General features: G+C 44.6%; 1 protein-coding gene across 3 annotated transcripts in view; it reads right to left on the reverse strand.

Annotated features, from left to right (window-relative positions):
- The window catches only part of LOC139389410 (netrin receptor UNC5D-like), a 231479-nt gene that overhangs the window by 13395 nt on the left and 191767 nt on the right, over positions 1-26317 (reverse strand). Inside the window, exons 8-11 of one of the 3 annotated variants that reach the window (XM_071136152.1) lie at positions 22643-22675; positions 20808-20993; positions 14996-15217; positions 12992-13076 (exon numbers count right to left, since the gene is read on the reverse strand). In XM_071136152.1, coding sequence (XP_070992253.1) covers positions 12992-13076; positions 14996-15217; positions 20808-20993; positions 22643-22675 — 526 coding nt within the window. Of the gene's footprint in view, positions 1-12991; positions 13077-14995; positions 15380-20807; positions 20994-22642; positions 22676-26317 lie in introns of all 3 variants that reach the window. The other 2 variants (XM_071136150.1, XM_071136151.1) reach the window with 2 other exon arrangements.

The following is a 26317-nucleotide window of genomic DNA, read 5'->3' on the forward strand; positions in this document are numbered from 1 at the left end:
GAGAATCTTTAGGTGCCTTTTGGCAAACTCCAAGCAGGCTGTAAATGTGCCTTTAACTGAGGAGTGGCTTCCGTCTGGTCGCTCTACCATAAAGGCCTGATTGGTAGTGTCACGCCCTGACCTTAGAGATCCTTTTTATGTCTCTATTTTGGTTTGGTCAGGGCATGAGTTGGGGTGGGCATTCTATGTTCTGTGTGTTTGGCTGGGTGTGGTTCTCAATCAGAGGCAACTGTCTACCGTTGTCTCTGATTGAGAACCATACTTAGGTAGCCTTTTCCCACCTGTATTTTGTGGGTAGTTGTTTTCTGTTTTTGTGTCTGCACCAGACAGAACTGTTTTGGCTTTGTTATTCAGTGTTCAGTTCTATTAATAAATCATGAACACTTAACACGCTGGGCTTTGGTCCACTTCTTCAAACAGCCGTTACAGAACTACCCACCACCAAAGGACCAAGCAGCGTGGTGTAATGGACTCCTGGACATGGGAGGAGATCCTGGAAGGGAAGGGACCCTGGCGGCAGGTGGGGGAGTATCACCGCGCACAGGAGGAACTTAAGGCAGCTAAGGCTGAGCGGCAACATTACGAGGGAACACGGCTGGCAAGGAAGCCCGAGAGGCAGCCCCCAAAAAACTTTTGGGGGGAGCACACGGGGAGTGTGGCAGAGTCAGGTTGGAGACATGAGCCAACTCCCCATGCTTACCGTGGCAGGCGTCGTACTGGTCAGGCACCGTGTTGTGCGGTGGAGCGCACGGTTTCTCCATTACGCGTTCTTAGCCCGGTGTGCTACATCTCAGCTCCCCGCATCTGCCGTGCTAGGGTGAGGATCCAGCCAGGACGGATTGTGCCAGCCCTGCTCTCCAGAGCGTCTCCTCGGGCCAGGATATCTTGCGCCAGCTCTAAGCACGGTTTCCCCAGTTCGCCAGGAGAACCCAGTGTGGCCTGTTCCAGCTCCCCGCACGTGGGCTAAACTGGGCATTCAGCCCGGAAGAGTGGTGCCAAGGCTACGCACCAGATCTCCAGTGCTCCCCCACAGCCCGGTCTATCCTATACCTCCTCCACGGACCAAGCCTCAGAGTGACCATCGGGTTCTTGGTCACCTCCCTTACCAAGGCCCTTCTTCCCCAATTGCTCAGTTTGGCCAGTTTGGAGGCCACAGTGTTTTTGGGGACTTTCAACACTGCAGAATGTTTTTGGTACCATTCCCCAGATCTGTGCCTCGACACAAATCCTGTCTCTGAGCTCTACGGACAATTCCTTTGACCTCATAGCTTGGTTTTTGCTCTGACATGCACTGTCAACTGTGGGACCTTATATAGACAGTTGTGGGCCTTTCCAAATCATGTCCAATCAATTTAATTTACCAAAGGTGGACTCCAATCAAGTTGTAGAAACATCAAGGATGATCAATGGAAACAGGATGCACCTGAGCTCAATTCCGTGTCTCATAGGGTCTGAGACACAGAATTGGGTCTGAAGGTCTGAATGCTTATGTAAAAATTGTTTTTTTTTAAATCACCTATTTTCGCTTTGTTTTATTTTTTAATCAATTGTAGATTAAGGCTGTAACATAAAAATGTGGAAATAGTCAAGGGGTCTGTATAATTTCTAAAGGCACTGTATTCCCTATATAAAAGAAGGACATACAGTATTTTAGATAATGTACTGTATGATAAAGGCTTGAATGTGCAGCACAAATAGTCCTATAAAGGGTTCCCGCATTGACTTTGCATATTCATCAGCCTCGTGCTTCATATTGGAGTGATTATCTTTACTATTGATCATCTCTTGTGGTGGTGCTTGTGGTGGTGCTGCATGAAATTAAAGCAATTAATGAGGAAAAACTAATGAGGGTGGTGGACAGTCATGCAAATTCACAAACAGCAGACAGAAACCAAGAGCCGCCTGCAGGTGTTTGATTCTTGGCATCCCTGCTAGATACCCAAGATGTAAAGTCAGAATACAATTTACCTTCAAATACGATGATGTGTTCTTAAAAAAAAATGTCTGACAATCAATAGCATCGGAATGTTTTGTTGCCAGGAGGGGTAGCCGGTGTGGCAGCGGGTGGTGGGTGGGCGGGCGGCAGAGGTTTAAAAAGGCCAAGTAAGATCAAGGAAGCGAGATGCCTTCGCAAAGCACTCTAAGCTCATATCAGTCATGACAGACCAGAGATCTGAGATTTGTCTAGATTTCCTCCCCTAAATAAAAAGTGATTAAGGCTATATCCAGATCCTCGAGGGAGCAAGGTGGAAAGTTCACAGCATCAAGATACACTGTTACTTTAAACAAATACCCTGAGGCATAAACAATGACAGAAATAACATTGTGGCAGATGACTTTGTGAACTATTTCAGTAGGATTGACACATACTGTAGTGTGGACTGCCAAACAATGGTTAGGATCTTTGATGGTTCACTTTTCACTGTCAATGTACAGTGAGTATATAAACATTAAGAACACCTGCTCCTTCCATGACATGGACTGACGTCATTTCCTGTCACAACTTGTGGACTTGTTTACATGCTGCTGTGCGTTTTGTTGCTCGCGTTACTTTGCTACCTGCCAACTTTACGGTTTTTACATTTTAAATATCCGTTTTATATTTAAATTTTTTCCCCAAATGTTTTTCACCCCGGACGCTTTATCTGGACACGGTTCTACAGGACCTCCAACAGCCGAAGCTAAGTAGTAACTTTAACATCATACCTTCTAATTGCAGTCGCTGTACTCATAATATACAGGACAACGATCGCCTTATCGTGAGGATAGCTGAGCTGCAAGCCCAGCTTCACATGCAATCTTTAGGCAAGGGTATTTTAAGTGTAGGAAAGGATGAAACAGTGTCTGTGCCACAAATAATTACAGTTAGTAGTATAAATCCCCTCGCACAGTCCCGGTGTTGTGCCGAAAATCTCCCCCCTGCCAGAACCCCCCCCCCCCCTTCTAATTTCCTTAATTTTGTGGCTAGAGGTAAATACTTTCTGTGGCACACATCAGTCAAATACTTTTTATATAACAAAGTTCGCATCAGAATAGGCAACCTAAATGAATAATACATGTATGTGTGTTATATTAAACAGAGGGAGTAAAATGTTGGCAAGCAAGAAACTTTTTTTCCCCTTTTATTTAACTAGGCAAGTCAGTGAAGAACACATTTTTATTTAACTAGGCAAGTCAGTGAAGAACACATTTTTATTTACAATGATGCCTAGGAACAGTGGGTTAACTGCCTTGTTCAGGGACAGAACAACAGATTTTTACCTTGTCAGCTCGGTGATTCAATCGAGCAACCTTTTGGTTACTGGCCCAACGCTCTAACCACTAGGCTACCTGCCGCCCGAACAACCACAGAACAACTAGGGCTGAACTTTTATCCTTACACTTTCAAAAATACTAGTCAAATAAGACATAGGAGAGATGACGAATTTTGGCAAAGAGATTTATTTATAAACTAAAACAAAATATGTATCCGATTTAAGTACGGGCGACATGGGCGGCCGCCCAGGGCGGCATCTTGCCGGGGACGACACCGGGCGCCCACGCGTGCATACAAGCAAGAACAGCCACATACACTTGAAAAAAAATAGCCAAACCGAAAACTGCATACAAAAATGCTTTCTGCTACTAAGATCAGTGAAATGTAGGCTAAACGGACAAATCTCATATAGCAAGCAAGTCGCAGCACTGAAGAACATGAAGGGGGGGAGATTTTCGGCACAACACCGGCTGCCGGACAATCTCATGGCTTCTGGAAGGAAATTCTGTCAGAATGCTCAACCGGTGTCGCTCATTCAGCTGACAGAAACTTTCAACTGGTTCTCCCCATCTGACTTCTCTGGTCTCTCCTCCACCCGTTACGGGGTTTGAGATGCCGAAGCCTCCCACCATTAGCTCTGACAAATTGAAAACCCTAGTCATTGGCGACTCCATTACCTGCAGTATTAGACTTAAAAAGAATCATCCAGCGATCATACACTGTTTACCAGGGGGCAGGGCTACAGACGTTAAGGCTATTCTGAAGACGGTACTAGCTAAGGCCAAAACTGGCGAGTGTAGAGAGTATAGAGATATTGTTATCCACTTCGGTACCAACGACGTTAGGAATAAACAGTCAGAGGTCACCAAACGCAACATAGCCTCAGCGTGTAAATCAGCTAGAAAGATGTGTCAGCATCGAGTAATTGTCTCTGGCCCCCTCCCAGTTAGGGTAAGTGATGAGCTCTACAGCAGTCTCACAACTCAATCGCTGGTTAAACTGTTTTCTGCCCCTCCCAAAAGATAGCATTTGTAGATAATTAGCCCTCTTTCTGGGACTCACCCACAAACAGGCCTACTAAGGAGTGACTGACTCCATCCTAGCTGGAGGGGTGCTCTCATCTTATCCATGAACATAGACAGGGCTCTAACTCCCCTAGCTCCACAATGAGATAGGGTGCAGGCCAGGCAGCAGGATGTTAGCCAGCCTGCCAGCATAGTGGAGTCTGCCACTAGCACAGTCAGTGTGGTCAGCTCAGCTATCGCCATTGAGACCGTGTCTGTGCCTCAATCTAGGTTGGGCAAAAATAAACATGGAGGTGTTCGCCTTAGCAATCTCACTGGAATAAAGACGTCCTCCATTCCTGTCATTATTGAAATAGATTGTGATATTTCACATCTTAAAATAGGGCTACTTAATGTTAGATCCTTCACTTCCAAGGCAGTTATAGTCAATGAACTAATCACTGATCATAATCTTGACGTGATTGGCCTGACTGACACATGGCTTAAGCCTGATGAATTTACTGTGTTAAATTAGACCTCTCCCCCTGGTTACACTAGTGACCATGACCCACCGCATCCCACAAAGCCGGAGGTGTTGCTAACATTTACGATACCAAATAAAAAAATAAAAAAAATGACTGTGTTTTCGTCTTTTGAGCTCCTAGTCAAGAAATCGATGCAGCCTACTCAATCCCTTTTTATAGCTACTGTTTACAGGCCTCCTGGGCCATATACAGCGGTCCTCACTGAGTTCCTATTGGACCATGTAGTCATGGCAGATAATATTCACATTTTTGGTGACTGTAATATTCACATGGAAAAGTCCACAGACCCACTCCAAAGGCTTTCAGAGCCATCATCGACTCAGTGGGTTTTGTCCAACATGTCTCTGGACCTACTTATTGCCACAGTCATACTCTGGACCTAGCATGTCCCGTGGAATAAACATTGTGCACGTACGCTACGGTCACAAAAGGCACGCCTCCTTATTGTCCCTAGAATTTCTAAGCAAACAGCTGGAGGCAGGGGTTTCTCCTATAGAGCTCAATTTTTATGGATTCGTCTGCCTATCCATGTGAGAGACGCAGACTCGGTCTCGACCTTTAAGTCTTTATTGAAGAATCATCTCTTCAGTAAGTCCTATTATTGAGTGTAGTCTGGCCCAGGGGTGTGAAGGTGAACAGAAAGGCACTGGAGCAACGAACCACCCTTGCTGTCTCTGCCTGGCCAGTTCCCCTCTCTCCACTGGGATTTCCTGCCTCTAACCCTCTAATTTCCTACCTCACTGGCTTACTGGTGCTCTTCCATGCTGTCACTAGGAGGGGTGCGTCACTTGAGTGGGTTGAGTCTCTGACGTGATCTTCCTGTCTGGGTTGGCGCACCCCTCGGGTTCGTGCCATGGGAGAGATCTTTGTGGGCTATACTCAGCCTTGTCTCAGGGTAGTAAGTTGGTGGTTGAAGATATCCCTCTAGTGGTGTGCGGGCTGTGCTTTGGCAAAATGGATGGGGTTATATCCTGCCTGGTTGGCCCGGTCTGGGGGTATAGTTGGACAAGGCCACAGTGTCTCCTGTCTCAGCCTCCAGTAATTATGCTGCAACAGTTTTGTCAGGGGGCTAGGGTCAGTCTGTTATCTCTGGAGTATTTTTCCTGTCTTATCCGGTGTCCTGTGTGAATTTACGTATTCTCTCTCTCTCTAAATCTGAGCCCTAGGACCACGCCTCAGGACTACCTGGCCTGATGACTCCTTGCTGTCCCCAGTCCACCTGGTCATGCTGCTGCTTCAGTTTCAACTGTTCTGTTCATCGGACGTGCTACCTTGTCCCGGACCTGCTGTTTTTGACGCTTTACCGCACCTGCTGCTCGGCTATGAAAAGCCAACTTACATTTACTCCTGAGGTGCTGACCTATTGCACCCTCTACAATCACTGTGATTATTATTATTTGACCCTGCTGGTCATCTATGAATGTTTGAACATCTTGGCCATGTTCTGTTTTCTCCACCCGGCACAGCCATAAGAGGATTGGCCACACCTCAGAGCCTGGTTCCTCTAGGTTTCCTCCTAGGTTCCTTCCTTCCTTTCTTTCCTTTCTGTTTTTCCTAGCCACCTTACTTCTACATCTGCATTGCTTGCTGTTTGGGGTTTTAGGCTGGGTTTCCGTATAGCACCTAACAAGTCACATCGGCTGATGTAAAAAGGGCTTTATAAATACATTTGATTGACCAGGTGAATTCAGGGGGACGCTATGATCCCTTATTGATGCCACTTACAGTGCCTTGCGAAAGTATTCGGCCCCATTGAACTTTGCGACCTTTTGCCACATTTCAGGCTTCAAACATAAAGATATAAAACTGTATTTTTTTGTGAAGAATCAACAACAAGTGGGACACAATCATGAAGTGGAACGACATTTATTGGATATTTCAAACTTTTTTAACAAATCAAAACCTGAAAAATTGGGCGTGCAAAATTATTCAGCCCCCTTAAGTTAATACTTTGTAGCGCCACCTTTTGCTGCGATTACAGCTGTAAGTCGCTTGGGGTATGTCTCTATCAGTTTTGCACATCGAGAGACTGAAATGTTTTCCCGTTCCTCCTTGCAAAACAGCTCGAGCTCAGTGAGGTTGGATGGAGAGCATTTGTGAACAGCAGTTTTCAGTTCTTTCCACAGATTCTCGATTGGATTCAGGTCTGGACTTTGACTTGGCCATTCTAACACCTGGATATGTTTATTTTTGAACCATTCCATTGTAGATTTTGCTTTATGTTTTGGATCATTGTCTTGTTGGAAGACAAATCTCCGTCCCAGTCTCAGGTCTTTTGCAGACTACATCAGGTTTTCTTCCACAATGGTCCTGTATTTGGCTCCATCCATCTTCCCATCAATTTTAACCATCTTCCCTGTCCCTGCTGAAGAAAAGCAGGCCCAAACCATGATGCTGCCACCACCATGTTTGACAGTGGGGATGGTATGTTCAGGGTGATGAGCTGTGTTGCTTTTACGCCAAACATAACGTCTTGCATTGTTGCCAAAAAGTTCAATTTTGGTTATTCTGACCAGAGCACCTTCTTCCACATGTTTGGTGTGTCTCCCAGGTGGCTTGTGGCAAACTTTAAACAACACTTTTTATGGATATCTTTAAGAAATGGCTTTCTTCTTGCCACTCTTCCATAAAGGCCAGATTTGTGCAATATACGACTGATTGTTGTCCTATGGACAGAGTCTCCCACCTCAGCTGTAGATCTCTGCAGTTTATCCAGAGTGATCATGGGCCTCTTGGCTGCATCTCTGATCAGTCTTCTCCTTGTATGAGCTGAAAGTTTAGAGGGACGGCCAGGTCTTGGTAGATTTGCAGTGGTCTGATACTCCTTCCATTTCAATATTATCGCTTGCACAGTGCTCCTTGGGATGTTTAAAGCTTGGGAAATCTTTTTGTATCCAAATCCGGCTTTAAACTTCTTCACAACAGTATCCCAGACCTGCCTGGTGTGTTCCTTGTTCTTCATGATGCTCTCTGCGCTTTTAACGGACCTCTGAGACTATCACATTGCAGGTGCATTTATACGGAGACTTGATTACACACAGGTGGATTGTATTTATCATCATTAGTCATTTAGGTCAACATTGGATCATTCAGAGATCCTCACTGAACTTCTGGAGAGAGTTTGCTGGACTGAAAGTAAAGGGGCTGAATAATTTTGCACGCCCAATATTTCAGTTTTTGATTTGTTAAAAAAGTTTGAAATATCCAATAAATGTCGTTCCACTTCATGATTGTGTCCCACTTGTTGTTGATTCTTCACAAAAAAATACAGTTTTATATCTTTATGTTTGAAGCCTGAAATGTGGCAAAAGGTCGCAAAGTTCAAGGGGGCCGAATACTTTCGCAAGGCACTGTATTAATTCCACTTCAATCAGTGTAGATGAAGGGGAGGAGACAGGTTAAAGAAGGATTTTTAAGCCTGTAGACAACTGAGACATGGATTGTGTATGTGTGCCATTCAGAGGGTGAATGGGCTAGACAAAATATTTAAGTGCCTTTTAACAGGGTTTGGTAGTAGGTGCCAGGTGCACCGGTTTGTGTCAATAACTGCAACACTGCTGGGTTTTTCCATGCCCAACAGTTTCCTGTGTATTAAGAATGGTCCATCACTCAAAGGATATCCAGCCAACTTGACAACTGTGAGAAGCATTGGAGTCAACATGGGCCAGCATCCCTGTGGAACGCATTTTTCACCTTGTATAGTCCATGACCCAACGAATTGAGGCTGTTCTAAGGGCAAAAGAGGTGTGTGTGTGTGTGGGGGGGTTGCTACTCAATGTTAGGAAGGTGTTCTTAATGTTTGGTATACTGTGTATATTGTATCCCACTGTATAATGCAGACACCTCTTAGACTTTCCAAACATGTTCAATGAGTCAGGACTTCTATTGATAAAACATTATATTTTTCCTTTTATAATATATGTATTTTACTGGCTCGTGTTATTGAACAGAACAATATTCTGAATACCCTACTAGGGAATGCAGTAATAAACAGCAATACATTATATGGTTGCATATTCTGTGCTTATGAGTACAACCTCCACCTCACACAGTCATCATGTACCTTTTTTTTATTCAGACGAGAGCTCACTGCTCACTCTCAATCACCAGCAGCCCTGCATAGATTGGAATGAGCCAGCGATATCTCTGATTATCCTTCAGCCAACAGCGACAAGCCTGATCACACATTCAACAGTAAGAGCAGCTACGCAAGGAGCAGATTACCTGGGTTTTAAGTAGCTGCCTACCACTCATGAGTGAGAAGAGTCCTGCAGTATTAGCACAAAAAAGCAGAAGTACCTCTTTGCATTCCAAACTGCACCCTGTTCCCTATACAGTACACTACTTTTGACCAGCTCTGGTCAAAAGTAGTGTACTATTTAGGGTGCTATTTGGGGTGCATCCCTCTTTTTCAATTCCACTTGTCATCATCATGAAGGGTCCTGTACCTATGTATGGCTCGGCTGCCTCCCTGGCCCTAGATGAGGTCCATTATTCAAAGTGACTGATCACTCTCTCTTCAGGGACTGGGGAGCTGTGCAAAGTGGCATATTGGGCCACAACGCCACAGAGAGAGGAGAGGCTGCGCAGGGCTAAATAAATGCACACATTAACATGCTCCATTAGCTTCACCTTGATTTGCTTGTAGTCTCCCACCTGCCTGTCCAACTGGGTTTTTGTCCATTTCTTAAGGCGTAGCATATTCCTGGGCAGAGAACAGGGACATTCATCAGATTGGTACATAAAGCGGAACGCTCTACATGATAGACTACAAGATCAGATTTATTATATTTTTTGTACATGCCTTTTAGTGGCTTTAAAATGAATGCTATGTTAACACCATTACCAATGGCTACAGCCAGAGACAGTCAGTGACGTCCCACCTGCTGATCAAATGACCATATGACCCGAGGGGGCTTAGGAGAACTTGCACATCTTTCCAGCAGGACAGCCAGAATAAACAGGCAATCTGCATCCCAAATGGCACCCTATTCTCTACACTGTATAGTGTAACTATGGGCCCTGTTCAAAAGTAGTGCACTATAAAGGGAATAGGGTGTCATTTGGACAACAGACACAGTCTGTCCCTGTGGGGTGTTGTTGAGGCTGACCAGAAGGTACAGTGGCTGGGCGGAGGAGTCATTTCATCCTCAAGGGGGAGAGATGCATTGCACAGCCCCCAGCCATGACCGTACTCACACACCACCTAGATACACTGCACAGCCCTGGCCATAACCGTACTCCCACACCATCTAGATGCACTGCACAGCCCCAGTCATGACCGTAACACCGACACCACCTAGATGCACTGCACAGCCCTGGCCATAACCGTACTCCCACACCATCTAGATGCACTGCACAGCCCTGGCCATAACCGTACTCCCACACCATCTAGATATACTGCACAGCCCCAGTCATGACCGTACTCCCACACCATCTAGATGCACTGCACAGCCCTGGCCATAACCGTACTCCCACACCATCTAGATGCACTGCACAGCCCCAGTCATGACCGTACTCCCACACCACCTAGATGCACTGCACAGCCCCAGTCATGACCGTAACACCGACACCACAAGGGGAAAACACCTATCATCCGGAACTTCAATAAAGAACATTTAGAATGTAGAACTTTAAATTCACTTCCCAAGTTGTTGTAGAAATGTGGGTGTATAAAACAGGTGGCTCTGGTTTTGAAATATAAACAGATCTGCAATAGACCAGACCACAACAGAAGAAATGTTTATATACTGCGTTTGTTTTTTACCACCATGAACTCAAATTCTGCCTGTGGTAAGAAAGTTGGGCTGATTCTGCCCCAATAGGTTAAAAGTTCCATCTTACCAAACACAAATGCTTTCATCTAACAATTGAGGGCAAAGAAAATATCTCCAACTTCACCAAAACCAACTGTCTTAAAAATATTTTCCCCAAACCTTTGACAGAGTTCAAAATAACAACCTGAAAAATATGTTTTAATGGAATTCTGTTATATGGCTGGGATAAGTCTATTGGCTGTGGATTGTTTGGTTTAGAGAGAAGAAAGGACACAATTCTCTGCTGGCACCTCTGGCTGGTGAGGATAGATAGTGAGTGACAGCTCTCAGGATGACAAGTCCACAAACCTCAGTCAGGGAGAGATGTCTACACAGTAAACAGACTCACTCGTGTAACGCTGAATCGTTCACATAGAGTGGAAAAAATACCATTTACTTGTCAGGCCTGAACCCATCTGTACTTGAAGGTATATTTCAGGTATATTTGAAATCAATAGAAAATCTAGAATTCATATAGCTACTCTGAAATATTTCACCCAGGTCGGGTATGCACGGAACATACTGAAAACAATGAGTATAGCTGTCTTTGAATGCTCAGACCATGAAATGTCAGCCATTTTAGGTCCCTTCCTTGGAGTTTCACACTTCTTCCTTCCCCCACTGTGTTGGAATGGAAAGCTGTGAATGAGTGGTGACGGCTACCAGGCTGTAGCCCCAGGGGTCTTCAACTAAGGAGCAGCCAGAGCAGAGGCCCCCTGGAGAGGGGAGTCCATCACAGCATCATTACCTGCCCATGACGGGAATGAATAATACTGTATGTCAAGATGAAAGACCCACCACCTCAACCCATATTCTTTCTTCCTACGGTCTGTGTGTGTCTCTACTTTACTGGGTATATGGACTTTAATTCCTTGAAGTCAGTTGGACTAAATTGGAAATAAACCCAGCTTGCTGCATATGAACTGAACTTTTTCTGTTGCTGGAATACCACCTGTGAGGCTACAGTGGAAATGATCAGCCTGATCTTGACACCTAAAGGATTCCTGTGGAGACTGCTTGATGGACCCAGCGAGCACCATAGCCTATCTGCCAGAGCCCTCCATAAACACAGAGTGGGAAGGGTCACCAACGTTTATACTGAGCAGGAGAGACTACATTCATAAGTCTTCATTTGGAGGTTTTTATTTGCCTAAATTAGCTTAAGAAATATTCAGCTATGCAGAACTGTAATGGATACACTGGGTTATTTATTACGCTTTTACCTCAGACGGTGGAAATGCGTTGTCACGTGTGCTCCCTCTCCGGTCTCTAGGTCACCAGGCTGTCCCCAGCGGTACGCTCATAATGACACTCACCTGGACTCCATCACCTCCTTGATTACCTGCCCTTTATATGTCACTCCCTTTGGTTTCTTCCCCAGCCGTCATTGTTCCCGTTTCTTGTTTTATTAATTAAATGTATTCACTCACTGAACTTGCTTCCCGACTCTCAGCGTACATCGTTACAGAATGACGACTCAACAAAGGGAAACATCAGGGAGTGTTTTTTGTTGTTGTTGTTTTTGTGTTGGGGGTAATGTTGGAGCCGGAGCTACCTGTGAGGCCTCAGCCGGTTTGTAGGCTCCCATACCTCAGTGGGTTCGATAGGCTCCCAAGCCTAAGCTGGGTGAACAGGTTCCTGTGCCTTAATTGAGGCAACCGGAGAGGTCTCAGCCGGCTCATCAGGCTCTCACTCCTCAGCCGGTTCATCAGGTTTCTACGCCCCAGCAGAGGTGACCGGTCCGCTCCGGATCCCTGGGATTGTCCCTGTGGTTGGCGTCCTGCGGCTGGAGCCAAACGCGCCGGGGAGGGGGTACTGTCATGTATGCTCTCTTTCCGACGCTCTAGGTCACCATGCTCCCGCGCCTCAGCCGGATCGTCAGGTTCCCGCGCCTTAGCAGAGGTGACCAGTCCGCTCCTGATCCCCGACATCGTCATCTTGGTCGGTGTCCTGTGGCTGGAGAGGAGGGGGTACTGTCACTTGTACTCCCTCGACGGCCTCTAGGTCACCAGGCTGCTCGTCAGGGTGCACGCCTGTCACCAGCGTTACGCTCATAATGACACTCAACTGGACTCCATCCCCTCCTTGATTACCTGCCCTTTATATGTCACTCCCTTTGGTTTCTTCCCCAGTCGTCCTTGTTGCTGTTACATGTCGGTGACTGTTTGTGTTTCATGTTTTGTTCATTTATTATATGTATTCACTTCCTGAACTTGCTTCCCGACTCTCAGTGTACATCGTTACATAGGTGGGGAAGGGTGGACAAGTAGCATAGCTCAACTGGTAAAGAATGGTAAAGTTTGATGAAAGAAGCAAGATGAGGAAATAGATGGGGACTGAAAGACAGACGGTCATGAGATGTGCTCTCACCTGGACTCTCCCTGATTTATGACCATGAACATCTCAGAGGTTGGGTCCTCAGCGATCGCCCCATGGGGTACCAACAGGCTGACTCCTGCAAGACACAACAACAGGGTCAACAACTACAGTAGGGCGGTATCCATATTTTCATACCGTTTCTGTACCTCACCGGGGTACACCGGAAATCCACACAAGGGGCGCTATTTACATATTTACACCCATAACAATTTAGGCAACAGGGATCTTGATCCAGGAGGGGATTTGTTGTCTGCTGTAACCAAGAAGCTTGTTCTTGACATCTAACCACTTAGCTAGCAAGTTAGCAAACCAAATGCATAGATGGAGCCCTGAGCTGGATAGTTATAACAGTGGCGTAGCACAGAGGCGCATAATATTACGTGTAAACACAGCCCCACAGCTTCAAATCACAATTAATCTATTACAAACAATGCCATTTACCTTGTGAAATCTGAGCATACATAAAAACAAGACACAAACAATGCATAAAATCCTGTCTGGAACCTTAAAAAGGTTAGCAGGAGACTAGGGGATAGACAGATTCAATACCTGCCTGTCTATAAACAGTAAAGGATGCGTTTCGTCGTCGTCCCGCCTGCCATCTCCCTACTGGCAAATCAACTGGTTAGCTTTCATTAAACCAACACCTGCCGCCTTGTCAGACATTTTACTGGTGATTGCTGTATAGGAGCCCTACAGGACCTGTTAAATCATCAGCGTGACAGGGAACCTTTGGAAGCCAAAATAAATAAACTCACATCTCACATAGGAAAAGCTTGAACATCATCAGTTTAAATCCCACAGGAGAGACTGATGACTAATTGTATTGAAGGTTGTCTGTGTGTGCATGTTCACGCGTGTGATCACTTGTGCTTGAGTGTGTAGGATATGTATCCACCCTGAAAGAAGACACTGGCAGTTAGTGATAAGTGTTGGCCATGTATGGCCATCCATTGAGCATTGTTATAGGTACTGCAGATTGTAGGTGTGAGTGATCCACTTGACTGCTCTGAGTCTCTCTACTCACACATCTAGGAAACTGAAGGAGCCTGATTTCACTGTGCCTCTCCAGTGGAACAGAGGGCTCTACACACACGAGGACCCAGGAGAGAGATGTCAGAGCTACAGTTCACATGGAACTGTTGATCCTGACAGCTGTGGCAGTCCTCATAAACTCATCTACCTCTACTTGAAGTTAGGGTCTATGGTAAGAGGCCTGACCCCTGTTTGCCTGGGAGAGCTGGTGGGAACGTATAGCAGTGTTCCCAATTTTAATAGCATTTTTTTATTGTTGGACATAAGAGTGTAAAAACACCAGCAGATCAGCTCCAAGTGATTTTAATTTTGGAAATCTGTTCCAAAGTATTTCCACGCATAAGAGACGTGATCCTATACAAATGTAAGCAAGGTTTGAAATAATTACGTTTTAGTGAAATATTATATCTGTTTGGGCTTCTTGTGGTCATTTTGCAGTCTACAAAAAAATGTCCCGCGGCTGAATCTAGTTGATGATCCCTGATGTAGAGGAATAACAAACATCTATTCTAGCTCGCTATACAGTACTGTAGCAACATGCGTTAGACTCTAGTGAGATTAAAGGAACCTGGAATGCATCCCAAATAGCACCATACTCCCTTTATAGTGCACTACTTTTGACCAGGAACCATAGGGCACTATATAGAGAATCGGGTGCCCATTTGGGATGCATCCCTGGTTTCACTAGCCATGACAGATTTACTAAGCCTACGTTTACTTTTAATTAGTCACGTGTGTGCATGGTTTTGCTAAACTGAGAACTTAATTTTCTCTTAGAATGGACACATTGAAAAAAAATGCTATAATGAGACAATATTATCAGAGAGAAGCAATCAAAAAGTAGTCAAGCCATCTGTCTTTATAAATCATGTACTGTACCTCACCAGTATTTGGCAACACCAACTGTTTAATTCTGCTTCAAACACAGCTTCAAGTGTAATTCAGAGTCTTGAAGCTCACCAGTATTTGGCACCACCAACCGGCCGCCCAGATGCCCAAACACGCCCGTGGTTCCCAGCTGATCTTTGGTGGGGTTGAGGTGGGGGCTGTTGGGGGTGAGCAGGCCCTTCTTGGTGCTCCGTCTCTCCACAGTGCTGTTGCTGTAGTCTCGGTTCAGCCCCCTGGGGAAGGTCTCAGGCGGATGGCCTTTGGCAGCATGGTACTCAGCGCGGTCGGCCACACCTAGTGAAACCATAAAGGAGCTCTGAACTTTGACCTTGATGTCTGGCAGGGGGTCAAAGAGCTCTTTGTTGTCTATGGAGTCCTGGAAGCAGATGGGGCTGCTATAGGTCCCACCCACTGTCAGGTCTGGCTGCAGAGAGGAGTTGAGAAGCAGTGGGTTCCCTAGAGAGATGAGAGATGCACACAGCCACATAGTCATTCAGTAATCTAAAACACCTACAGTTGAAGTCGGAAGTTTACATACACTTTGGTAGGAGTCATTAAAACTCGTTTTTCAACCACTCCACAAATTTCTTGTTAACAAACTATAGTTTTGGCAAGTCAGTTCGGACATCTACTTTGTGCATGACACAAGTAATTTTCCAACAATTGTTTACAGACAGATTATTTCACGTATAATTCACTGTATCACAATTCCAGTGGGTCAGAAGTTTACATACACTAAGTTGACTGTGCCTTTAAACAGCTTGGAAAATTCCATAAAATTTTGTCATGGAAGCTTAGAAGCTTCTGATAGGCTAATTGACATAATTTGAGTCAATTGGAAGTGTACCTGTGGATGTATTTCAAGGCCTACCTTCAAATTCAGTGCCTCTTTGCTTGACGTCATAGGAAAATCAAAAGAAATCAGCCAAGAAAAAAATTGTAGACCTCCATAAGTCTGGTTCATCCTTGGGAACAATTTACAAATGCCTGAAGGTACCACTTTCATCTGTACAAACTATAGTACGCAAGTATAAACACCATGGGACCACGCAGCCATCATACCACTCAGGAAGGAGACGCGTTCTGTCTCCTAGAGATAAACGTACTGTGGTGCGAAAGTGCAAATCACTCCCAGAACAACAGCAAAGGATCTTGTGAAGATTCTGGAGGAAACCAGTACAAAAGTATCTATATCCACAGTAAAATGAGTCCTATATCAACATAACCTGAAAGGCCGCTCAGCAAGGAAGAAACCACTGCTCCAAAAACCCCATAAAAAAGCCAGACTACGGTTTGCAACTGCACATGGGGACAAAGATCATACTTTTTGGAGAAATGTCCTCTGGTCTGATGAAATAGAACTGTTTGGGCATAATGACCATTGTTATGTTTGGAGGAAAAAGGGGGATGCTTGCAAGCCGAAGAACACCATCCCAACCGTGAAGAACAGGGGTGGCAGCATCATGTTGCACTTCACAAAATAGATGGCATCATGAGGGAGGACAATTATGTGGATATATTGAAGCAACATCTCAAGGCATCAGTCAGGAAGTTAAAGCTTGGTCGCAAATGGGTCTTCCAAATGGACAATGACCCCAAGCATAGTTCCAAAGTTGTGGCTTAAGGACAACAAAGTCAAGGTATTGGAGTGGCCATCACATAGCCCTGACCTCAATCCTATCGAGAATTTGTGAGCAGAACTGAAAAAGCGTGTGCGAGCAAGGAGGCCTACAAACCTGACTCCGTTACACCAGCTCTGTCAGGAGGAATGGGCCAAAATTCACCCAACTTATTGTGGGAAGCTTATGGAAGGCTACCTGAAATGTTTGACCCAAGTTAAACAACTTGAAGACAATGCTACCAAATACTAATTGATTGTATGTAAACTTCTGACCCACTGGGAATGTGATGAAATAAATAAATCATCCTCTCTATTATCATTCTGACATTTCACATTCTTAAAATAAAGTGGTGATCCTAACTGACCTAAGACAGGACATTTTTCCTGGGATTAAATGTCTGGAATTGTGAGTTGAAATGTATTTGACTAAGGTGTATGTAAACTTCTGACTTCAAATGTAGCTCTCTCTGCAGGAGCCATAGGTTGAAGTCAAGTGCACTGAGCACTCTCTGTGAACTGATGGAAAATAGGCTTTTAGTGTGAATAATATGCCAAGCTAGATGACGAACACAGAGTTACAGTACAGGTAAATAACCTGGACATGAGATACGGTAGATATTCAGGCCATGGCTGAGCCATAGTCACTGGTCAGAGGTAAATGTAACTACCAAGCATACACAGCTTGATCTCCATGATCCATCTGTTTGAGTCAGTTCCTCTCTGTACACAAAGTCACCCTCCTGGAGGACGCAGTCTTTCTCTGTCTGTGGGCACAGCACACGGCTAGGGCTGTGTGTGTGGCTGGGAATGGGCTGAGGGGTCTGTGACGGTGACCGTCCTGTAAGTGAGGGGAGTCCTTCAGCTCACAGCATGGACTCAACAGGCCAAGGAGGGGCGTCTTCAGCCACAGCCATTAGACGCCTGGCGACACTGCCAAACACTGTGTGCAGCTATCTGGCACATCCAGACTTTAGGGCCCCAGGACTCCCTCTGCCACGATAACAGCAGTCAAAAAGTAATTGCTGCCCAGCTGCTGCCTGGTGAGGGGTGGAAGGCAGGAGGCTAATGTTGTTTTATTTTTAGGGAAATCGTTAATTACTGGAGGGCTTGATCTGTGTTGTGCTTCAGGGTGTTTCCACTGCAAGACTAACTAGAGGGTATTCAGGGTGTTTCCACTAGAGGTCGACCGATTATGATTTTTCAACGCCGATACCGATTATTGGAGGACCAAAAAAGCCGATACCGATTAATCTGCCGATTTTTTGTTGTTGTTGTAATAATGACAATTACAACAATACTGAATTAACACTTATTTTAACTTAATATAATACATCAATAAAATCAATTTAGCCTCAAGTAAATAATGAAACATGTTCAATTTAGTTTAAATAATGCAAAACAAAGTGTTGGAGAAGAAAGTAAAAGTGCAATATGTGCTATGTAAGATAGCTAAGGTTTCAGTTCCTTGCTCAGAACATGAGAACATATGAAAGCTGGTGGTTCCTTTTAACATGAGTCTTCAATATTCCCAGGTAAGACGTTTTAGGTTGTAGTTATTATAGGAATTATAGGAATATTTCCCTCTATACCATTTGTATTTCATTAACCTTTGACTATTAGATGTTCTTATAGGCACTTTAGTATTGCCGGTGTAACAGTATAGCTTCCGTCCCTCTACTCGTTCCTCCCTTGGCTCGAACCAGCAACACAACCACAACAGCCATCATTGAAGCAGCGTTACCCATGCAGAGCAAGGGAAACAACCACAGGCTCAGAGCGAGTGAAGTTTGAAACACTATTAGCGCGCGCTAACTAGCTAGCCATTTCACTTCGGTTACACCAGCCTCATCCCGGGAGTAGATAGGCTTGAAGTCATAAACAGCGCAATGCTTGACGCACAACGAAGAGCTGCTGGCAAAACGCACGAAAGTGCTGTTTGAACGAATGTTTGCGCGCCTGCTTCTGCCTACCACCGCTCAGTCAGATGCTTGTATGCTCAGTCAGATTATATGCAACGCAGGACATGCAAGATAATATCTAGTAATATCATCAACCATGTGTAGTTAACTAGTGATTATGATTGATTGTTTTTTATAAGATAAGTTTAATGCTAGATAGCAACTTACCTTGGCTTACTGCATTCGCGTAACAGGCAATCTGTCGTTCTGCCCCTGAACGAGGTAGTTAACCCACCATTCCTAGGCCGTCATTGAAAATAAGAATGTGTTCTTAACTGACTTGCCTAGTTAAATAAAGGTATACAAAAATGTTTTTTTTTAAATACATTTAATTTATTTTTAAACCTGGAAATCGGCACCCAAAAATACCAATTTCCGATTGTTAAGAAAACTTGAAATCGGCCCTAATTAATCGGCCATTCCGATTAATCGGTCGACCTCTAGTTTCCACTGCAAAACTAACTACAGGGTATTCAGGGTGATTCCACTGCAAGACTAACTAGAGGGTATTCAGGGTATTTCCACTGCAAGACTAACTACAGGGTATTCAGGGTGTTTCCACTGCAAGACTAACTACAGAGTATTCAGGGTGTTTCCACTGCAAGACTAACTACAGGGTATTCTGAAGCTGCGTGCTGCTTCTCGTAACTTCATCGTCTAGTCTAGTGCCTGAAAATTATGAAAGTCCAAAATGTAACAATATTAAAAGCTATTGCTCTGCAATCAAAAATCGAGGATATAATGGGACATGTTACATTTGACGGAACTGATATAAAGAAATGGAACAGTGTGGTGCAATGAGAAGTAATGTTTTGTTACTGATTGGTAGTGATTTGTTACTGATTGCAGTAGACATAGAACAGGGAAATTCAGCTTCACAAGCCATGGACAGATAGATAATGCATTTCAGTAGACATTGCTTAAGCTTTCAACCTGACATGTGAACAGCCATGTGCATTTTTCTTCTTCTATCAGTGGAGAAAAATCAGATTATCGCTTGAGTGTGGATCTTTAAAATGGTGGATCAAAATGGAATTGTGGAGGAGGTTAGATGAAAGAAGTTAATGAAATGGACCTCACGTTGAATACCTTGAGGGATATGTTTGGAATTGGATCTCTGATTAAAAATCCTTCACGGCCAGCCGTAATGCAGGGAGACAGGGTTAGGCCTAAAGACTCATTCACCACTCTGCCTTAAACCATGTCATGGCAGGAGCGATGTCAAGCATTAAGGGCCTTTTTAAAGCAATCACAAGGCATGAAAAGCTACTGATTCATAAAAGAACACACATGAGTAAAGCTAGGTTTTTCTCTCAATGTGTATAACCGGACGTTACTGGGCTTATGAAAAATCTACCGGAATAAGGTAAACTGGAAAAAAAACAGGTCAAGCATAATAAAATACAAGCTATTCGTTAGTCTCCCCCCCTTCCTCTGTAAAATGAGAATCCATAGCTGAAATGAGAAAGCAGAGAATATGGGCTATATTTCAGAGGCTCATTTAGCAGGCTGACGGAGAAGGGAATAGAAGAATGGAGTGATGGTGGCCGGTGGAGGGCACAGCAGGCAGCTCCTGAAAACCTGGCCTATTTAAATACGATTGATGGCCTGCTGGATGTAGCCCGGCACCGTCCCCCAGCTCCCCAACCTCCCCCTCCCTGGCGTGTGGTGAGGTACATGCATGACTTCCCAGGCCTTGGGAGCATTGGATGTGCATGGCACCGGCAGGGCTTTTCACAGGGCTGTCACAACTAGACAGAATTTATCACCCGCCGCTGTGATGGCTATCACTTCTGCTAACCCAGAAGTGTCACTGACAGTAATATCAATGCATGTAGCAAGGCTGCCTGGGACAAGCCACAGACCCAGACACTTATGAACAGAAATGATTTCTGTGCACAACAAAAATTGAATTGATGTTCACTATTCCATGCTTTTCACATTTATCCATCAGTGGATTTGGCTGGGGCTCTGACGACAGGGAACGAGGTTTGGTTGCTTCACAGTCAAATGTGTGTGGTCTGCAGCCAGGGGTTCACAGGAAGTGTCCGTCAACAATTGATAACCTATGTCTGCAATAACAGAGCATCTGGTCTATCAAAATAGAAGGACAGATCCTTTCAGTGATCATGATAATATAAATCCTAGGCAGATGTGCAGGATAATGCACCGTGCCGCCTCAATGCCAACACATGCAATCTATCACCAGCAGCGACAGCATTCCTAAAGGAACCTTGACAAACTCCTGACTGCTGTTTGGCCTTGTGTGAGACCGGGCATACAGTGACAGGCAGCGCTAGCTCACCTTGTCTGGTGGTCTTGAAGTTGAAAGACTGGAAGCCCCCGGTAAGCGCGGATGAATCGATGACATCAACGCCGTAGTCGCTCTGGTTTTTCCGGTACAGCATGACAGCCACCGCAAGGACAGTCACAGCTATGATCCCCGCCCCCAGCCCAGAGTAAAGAGCCACGTCGTTGGAGCCATCCATACCTGGTACACACATAAACAACAGTCTCACTGGATGTATGCTTAGCGTAAGGAATCATGTGTAAGAAGCTTAACTAAGGCAGAGTAAAGAGACATTGAAAAGGGACATGAGAGAATGGTGGTGGTAGTGATTCTAATGTGGTAACATTCTTGGGCATCTTAAATATTAGATGACATATTGTACAGTATACTGGTTTTGCATTGTTTTAAGGAGCTTTTGGAGAGTGAATTCCTTTTAAAGCAGTGTGCTGCTCAACTGACATGCTCCTCTTCTCACCACACACAGGACTAGATGGACATTTTTTGCCTCTACACCGCTGTTACACAAGACATTCATAAAGCTGTTAACAGTGAGACGGAGGGAGGTATAACTGCTTTCAGACACACTAGTCTATATCCCATAAATATATGGTACATACAGTACTAAACTACATAGTATGACCAACTGGTCACCGTCTGACAGTGACAGGAAATGATCCGAGGCAAATTCATTTAAAGGAGCTCCGTTATGAAAATTATGTCACCAAATGTTCATCTCCCCATTCTAGAACTTTGAACTCAATGGTTAAATTTGTTGTTTTTGTACATTTTACCCGTTTTTCGTGATAGCCAATTGGTAGTTACAGTTCTGTCCCATCGCTGCAACAGACTCAGGAGCGTCGAAGGTCAAGAGCCATGTGTCCTCTAAAACACAACCCTGCCTAGCAAGACTGCTTCTTGACACACTGCCCACTTAACCCAGAAGCCAGCCACACCAATGTGTCAGAGGAAACACCATACAGCTGGTGACTGAAGTCTGAGTACATGCGCATGGCCACCACAAGGAGTCGCTAGAGCGCGATGGGACAAGGACATCCCAGCCAGCCAAACCCGGACGACGCTGGGCCGCCTCATGGGGATCCCGGTCGCTGCCGGCTGTGGCACAGCCCGGGATCGAATCCGGATCTGTAGTGACGCCTCTAGCCTTTAGATCGCTGCGCCAATCGGGAGGTCCTCAACTCAATGATTTGACTCAGAATGTGTTGCAAACCCAGGCAACAACCACCCAAGCACACATTACGTGAGTGAGCCTGTCTGTCAGCCTAATGAAGGCTCATTACAGATACTGCTGCAGTTCCAGTCAAGGTACTGCTGACAATCATTTCAGCAGGTGTCAGGCGGTATATGCACGGGGGAGAGATTATCTGATCTGAGACCCACCAGAGAATACAAGTGAGGAATCACTGCAAATTGGTCAAATTAGCTTGTTTGCAATAATTACACTCCATTAATCACCTACAATATAGCACATGTTCAGTTGTCACAAGAGATCAATCTCTCGGCTCAATCCGAGAAGGAAAGCCCGTTGTGATGTCACACTTGTGAAAAGTGGACAGTTGAGTGACGGAATGGTAGCACATGGTTCTATTTCTGTTCAGAACCTGACTACAAGTTTTTTTGATGGGTGTGATGGCTGTGTAAAATGCAGGTAAATTAAAGTTAACCAAGTAGGTAGCTGTCAAAAATAGGTGCCCATAACAAAAAAACGGCTAATACTCTGATTCTGGACCCTGAAATTTCATCTAGTGACAATTTGGTCATTTTTATGCCTCAGAAATTAGGTCAAGAGTTTGGGGTTGAAGATAAAAGAAATGCAGAAAGGAAGGACTCACTTTGAGGTTTAACATCATGCAGCAGCTTTCCATCTGCAAAGACAGAGAGAATGTGAAAAGGAGAAAGAGACGAGGTGGTTAAACACCAGCCCTGACTATGTCACAAATGGCGCCCTATTCCCTTTATGGTGCACTACTTCACTACAAAAGTAGTGCACTATAAAGGGAATAGGTTGCCATTTGGGACACATACAGAACAAGGTGATTAAACGCCAGCCCTGTGTGAGTGAGGTATCCTACTAGTGCATGTCTTTCAATCATGTGGAGATGCCCTACCACTGAGATATACAGATACAGACTGCCCAGATAATGATGACATCATTACCAGACTCAAATCAACATGGATAAAAGTGGCCAAGGGAGAGATTGGCAAATGGGTCTGAAAAATACTTTGATCATGATCATATCTCTCCTTCACAAGGAGGGAAAGAAAAGGGTCCATTTTTTTTGACAATTTATGATTACCAATGGAAAATTGGAGCTAAACAATGCTTCTTTTGTACCGAAGAAACCCAAAATAACAATCCTACTTTGTAAAACATTCTGTTGGCTCTCTTTCTTTATTGCCAGCCAGCCAGCCAGACAGACAGACAGACAGACAGACAGACAGGAAGGGCAGGCAGACAGACAGACAGACAGAGACAGACAGGAAGGGCAGACATACAGGCAGAGCAAACAGACAGACAGAGTAGACAGGAAGGGCAGACAGACAGAGCAGACAGGAAGGGCAGACAGACAGACAGGAAAGGCAGACAGACAGACAGACAGACAGACAGACAGACAGACAGACAGACAGACAGACAGGAAAGGCAGACAGACAGACAGACAGACAGACAGGAAAGGCAGACAGACAGACAGACAGACAGACAGACAGACAGACAGACAGGAAGGGCAGACAGACAGACAGACACTGTATATACAGTATATATACAGAGTGCATTCGGAAAGCATTCAGACCCTTTGACTTTTTCACATTTTATTACGTTACAGCCTTATTCTAAATTGCTTAAATAGTTTTCTTCCTCATCAATCTACACACAATACCCCATAATGACAAAGCAAAAGTTTTTTTTACCTTTTTTTGCAAATGTATTAAAAATTAAATATCACATTTACATAAGTATTCACCCTTTACTCAGTACTTTGTTGAAGCCCCTTTGGCAGCAATTACAGAGTCTTCTTGTATTTGGGGAGTTTCTCCCATTCTTCTCTGCAGATCTCAAGCTCTGTCAGGTTGGACGGGGAGGCCCGCGACCACTGTACAGCTATTTTCAGGTCACTCCAGAGATGATAAATCGTGTTCAAGTCCAGGCTCTGGCTGGGCCATTCAAGGACATTCAGAGACTTGTCCCGAAGCCTCTCCTGCATTGTCTTGGCTGTGTGCATAGGGTCATTGTCCTGTTGGAAGGTGAACCGTTGCCCCAGTCTGATGTCCTGAGAGCTCTGGAGGTTTTGATAATTGGATCCCTCTGTACTTTGCTCCGATCAAGGATCCCTCTGTACTTTGCTCCGTTCATCTTTCCCTCTATCCTGACTAGTCTCCCAGTCCTTGCCATTGAAAAACATCCCCACAAGATGATGCTGCCACAGCTATGCTTCACCGTAAGGATGGTACCAGGTTTCCTCCAGACATGACGCTAAGAATTCAGGCCAAAGAGTTCCATTTTAATTTTAATTTGAACTTTTTAGTAATTTTCATGTAGAGTTGATTGTGTGTTTGGATCATTGTCTTGCTGCATAACACAGCTGTGCTCCAGCTTGAGATCACAGACAGATGGCCTGACATTCTCCTCAAGTTTGCCAAAAAGGACATGGAAGCACCTGGATGTTCATCAAGTTTTGGAAGAATGTTCTATGGGCAGATGAGTCAAACATGGTAGGTAGTGTGACAAGCCAAGACAACGCATATTGTAAGAAATGTGCAAACATTTCTAAAAACCTGTTTTTGCTTTGTCATTATGGGCTATTGTGTGTAGATTGCTGAGGATTTTTATTTATTTAATCAATTTTAGAATAAGGCTATAACGTAACAGCCGTATTCTGAAAATGATTAAATATTCCCTAGACATTTTTGCAAATTTCTTAAACAGGAAAAACAAAAATACTTTATTTACATAAGTATTCAGCCCATTTGCTATGAAACTCGAAATTAAGCTCAGGTGCATCCTGTTTCCATTGATCATCCTTGAGATGTTTCTACATCTTGATTTGAATCCACTTGTAGTAAATTAAATTGATTGGACATGATTTGGAAAGGTACACACCTGTCTATATAAGGTGCCACAGTTGACAGTGCATGTCAGAGAAAAAAAACAAGGCATGGGGTTGAAGGAATTGTCTGTAGAGCTTCGAGACAGGATTGTGTCGAGGCACAGATCTGGGGAAGGGTACCAAAACATTTCTGACGAATTGAAGGTCTCCAAGAACACAGTGGCCACCATTTTTAAATGGAAGAAGTTTGGAACCACCAAGACTCTTCCTAGAGCTGGCCGCCCGGCCTCATGGGTCTCCCGGTCGCGGGCCCGATGATCACTCTGACAGAGCTCTAGAGTTCCTCTGTGGAGATGGGAGAACCTTCCAGAAGGACAACTATCTCTGCAGCACTCCACCAATCAGGCCTTTATGGTCGAGTGGCCAGACGGAAGCCACTCCTCAGTAAAAGGCACATGACAGCCCACTTGGAGTTTGCCAAAAGGCACCTACAGACTCTCAGACCATGAGAAATATGATTCTCTGGTCTGGTGAGACCAAGATGGAACTCTTTGGCCTGAATGCCAAGCATCACGTCGAGAGGAAACCTGGCACCATTGGTGCACAACTGAGGACAAGTACATTAGAGTGTCTAGTTTGAGAAACAGACGCATCACAAGAACTAAACTGGCAGCTTCATTAAATAGTACCCGCAAAACACCAGTCTCAAAGTCAACAGTGAAGAGGCGACTCCGATATGCTGGCCTTCTAGACAGAGTTACAAAGAAAAAGCCATATCTCAGACTGGCCAATAAAATAAAATATTTTAGATGGGCAAAAGAACACAGACACTGGACAGCATTCCGGATTCACCTCTTCACTGTTGACGTTGAGACTGGTGTTTTGCAGGTACTATTTATTGAAGCTCCCAGCTGAGGTCTTGTGAGGCGTCTATTTTTCAAACTAGACACTCTAATGTACTTTTCCTCTTGCACAGTTGTGCACCGGGGCCTCCCACTCCTCTTTTTATTCTGGTTAGAGCCAGTTTGTACTGTTCTTTGAAGGGAGTAGTAAACAGCCTTGTACGAGATCTTCAGATTCTTGGCAATTTCTCGCATGGAATAGCCTTCATTTCTCAGAACAAGAATAGACTGACAAGTTTCAGAAGAAAGGACTTTGTTTCTGGCCATTTTGAGCCTGTAATCAAACCCACAAGTATGGATGCTCCAGATACTCAACTAGCCTAATGTCAGTTTTATTGCTTCTTTTAATCAACACAACAGTTTTCAGCTGTGCTAACATAATTGCAAAAGGCTTTTCTTATGATCAATTAACCTTTTAAAATTATAAACTTGGATTAGCTAACACAACGTGCCATTGAAACACAGGAGTGATGGTTGCTGATAATGGACCTCTGTACGCCTATGTAGATATTCCATTAAAAATCAGCTACAATAGTCATTTACAACATTAACAATGTCTACC

Source organism: Oncorhynchus clarkii, chromosome 30, assembly GCF_045791955.1.
Source record: "Oncorhynchus clarkii lewisi isolate Uvic-CL-2024 chromosome 30, UVic_Ocla_1.0, whole genome shotgun sequence".
Classification (NCBI taxonomy): Eukaryota; Metazoa; Chordata; class Actinopteri; order Salmoniformes; family Salmonidae; genus Oncorhynchus; species Oncorhynchus clarkii.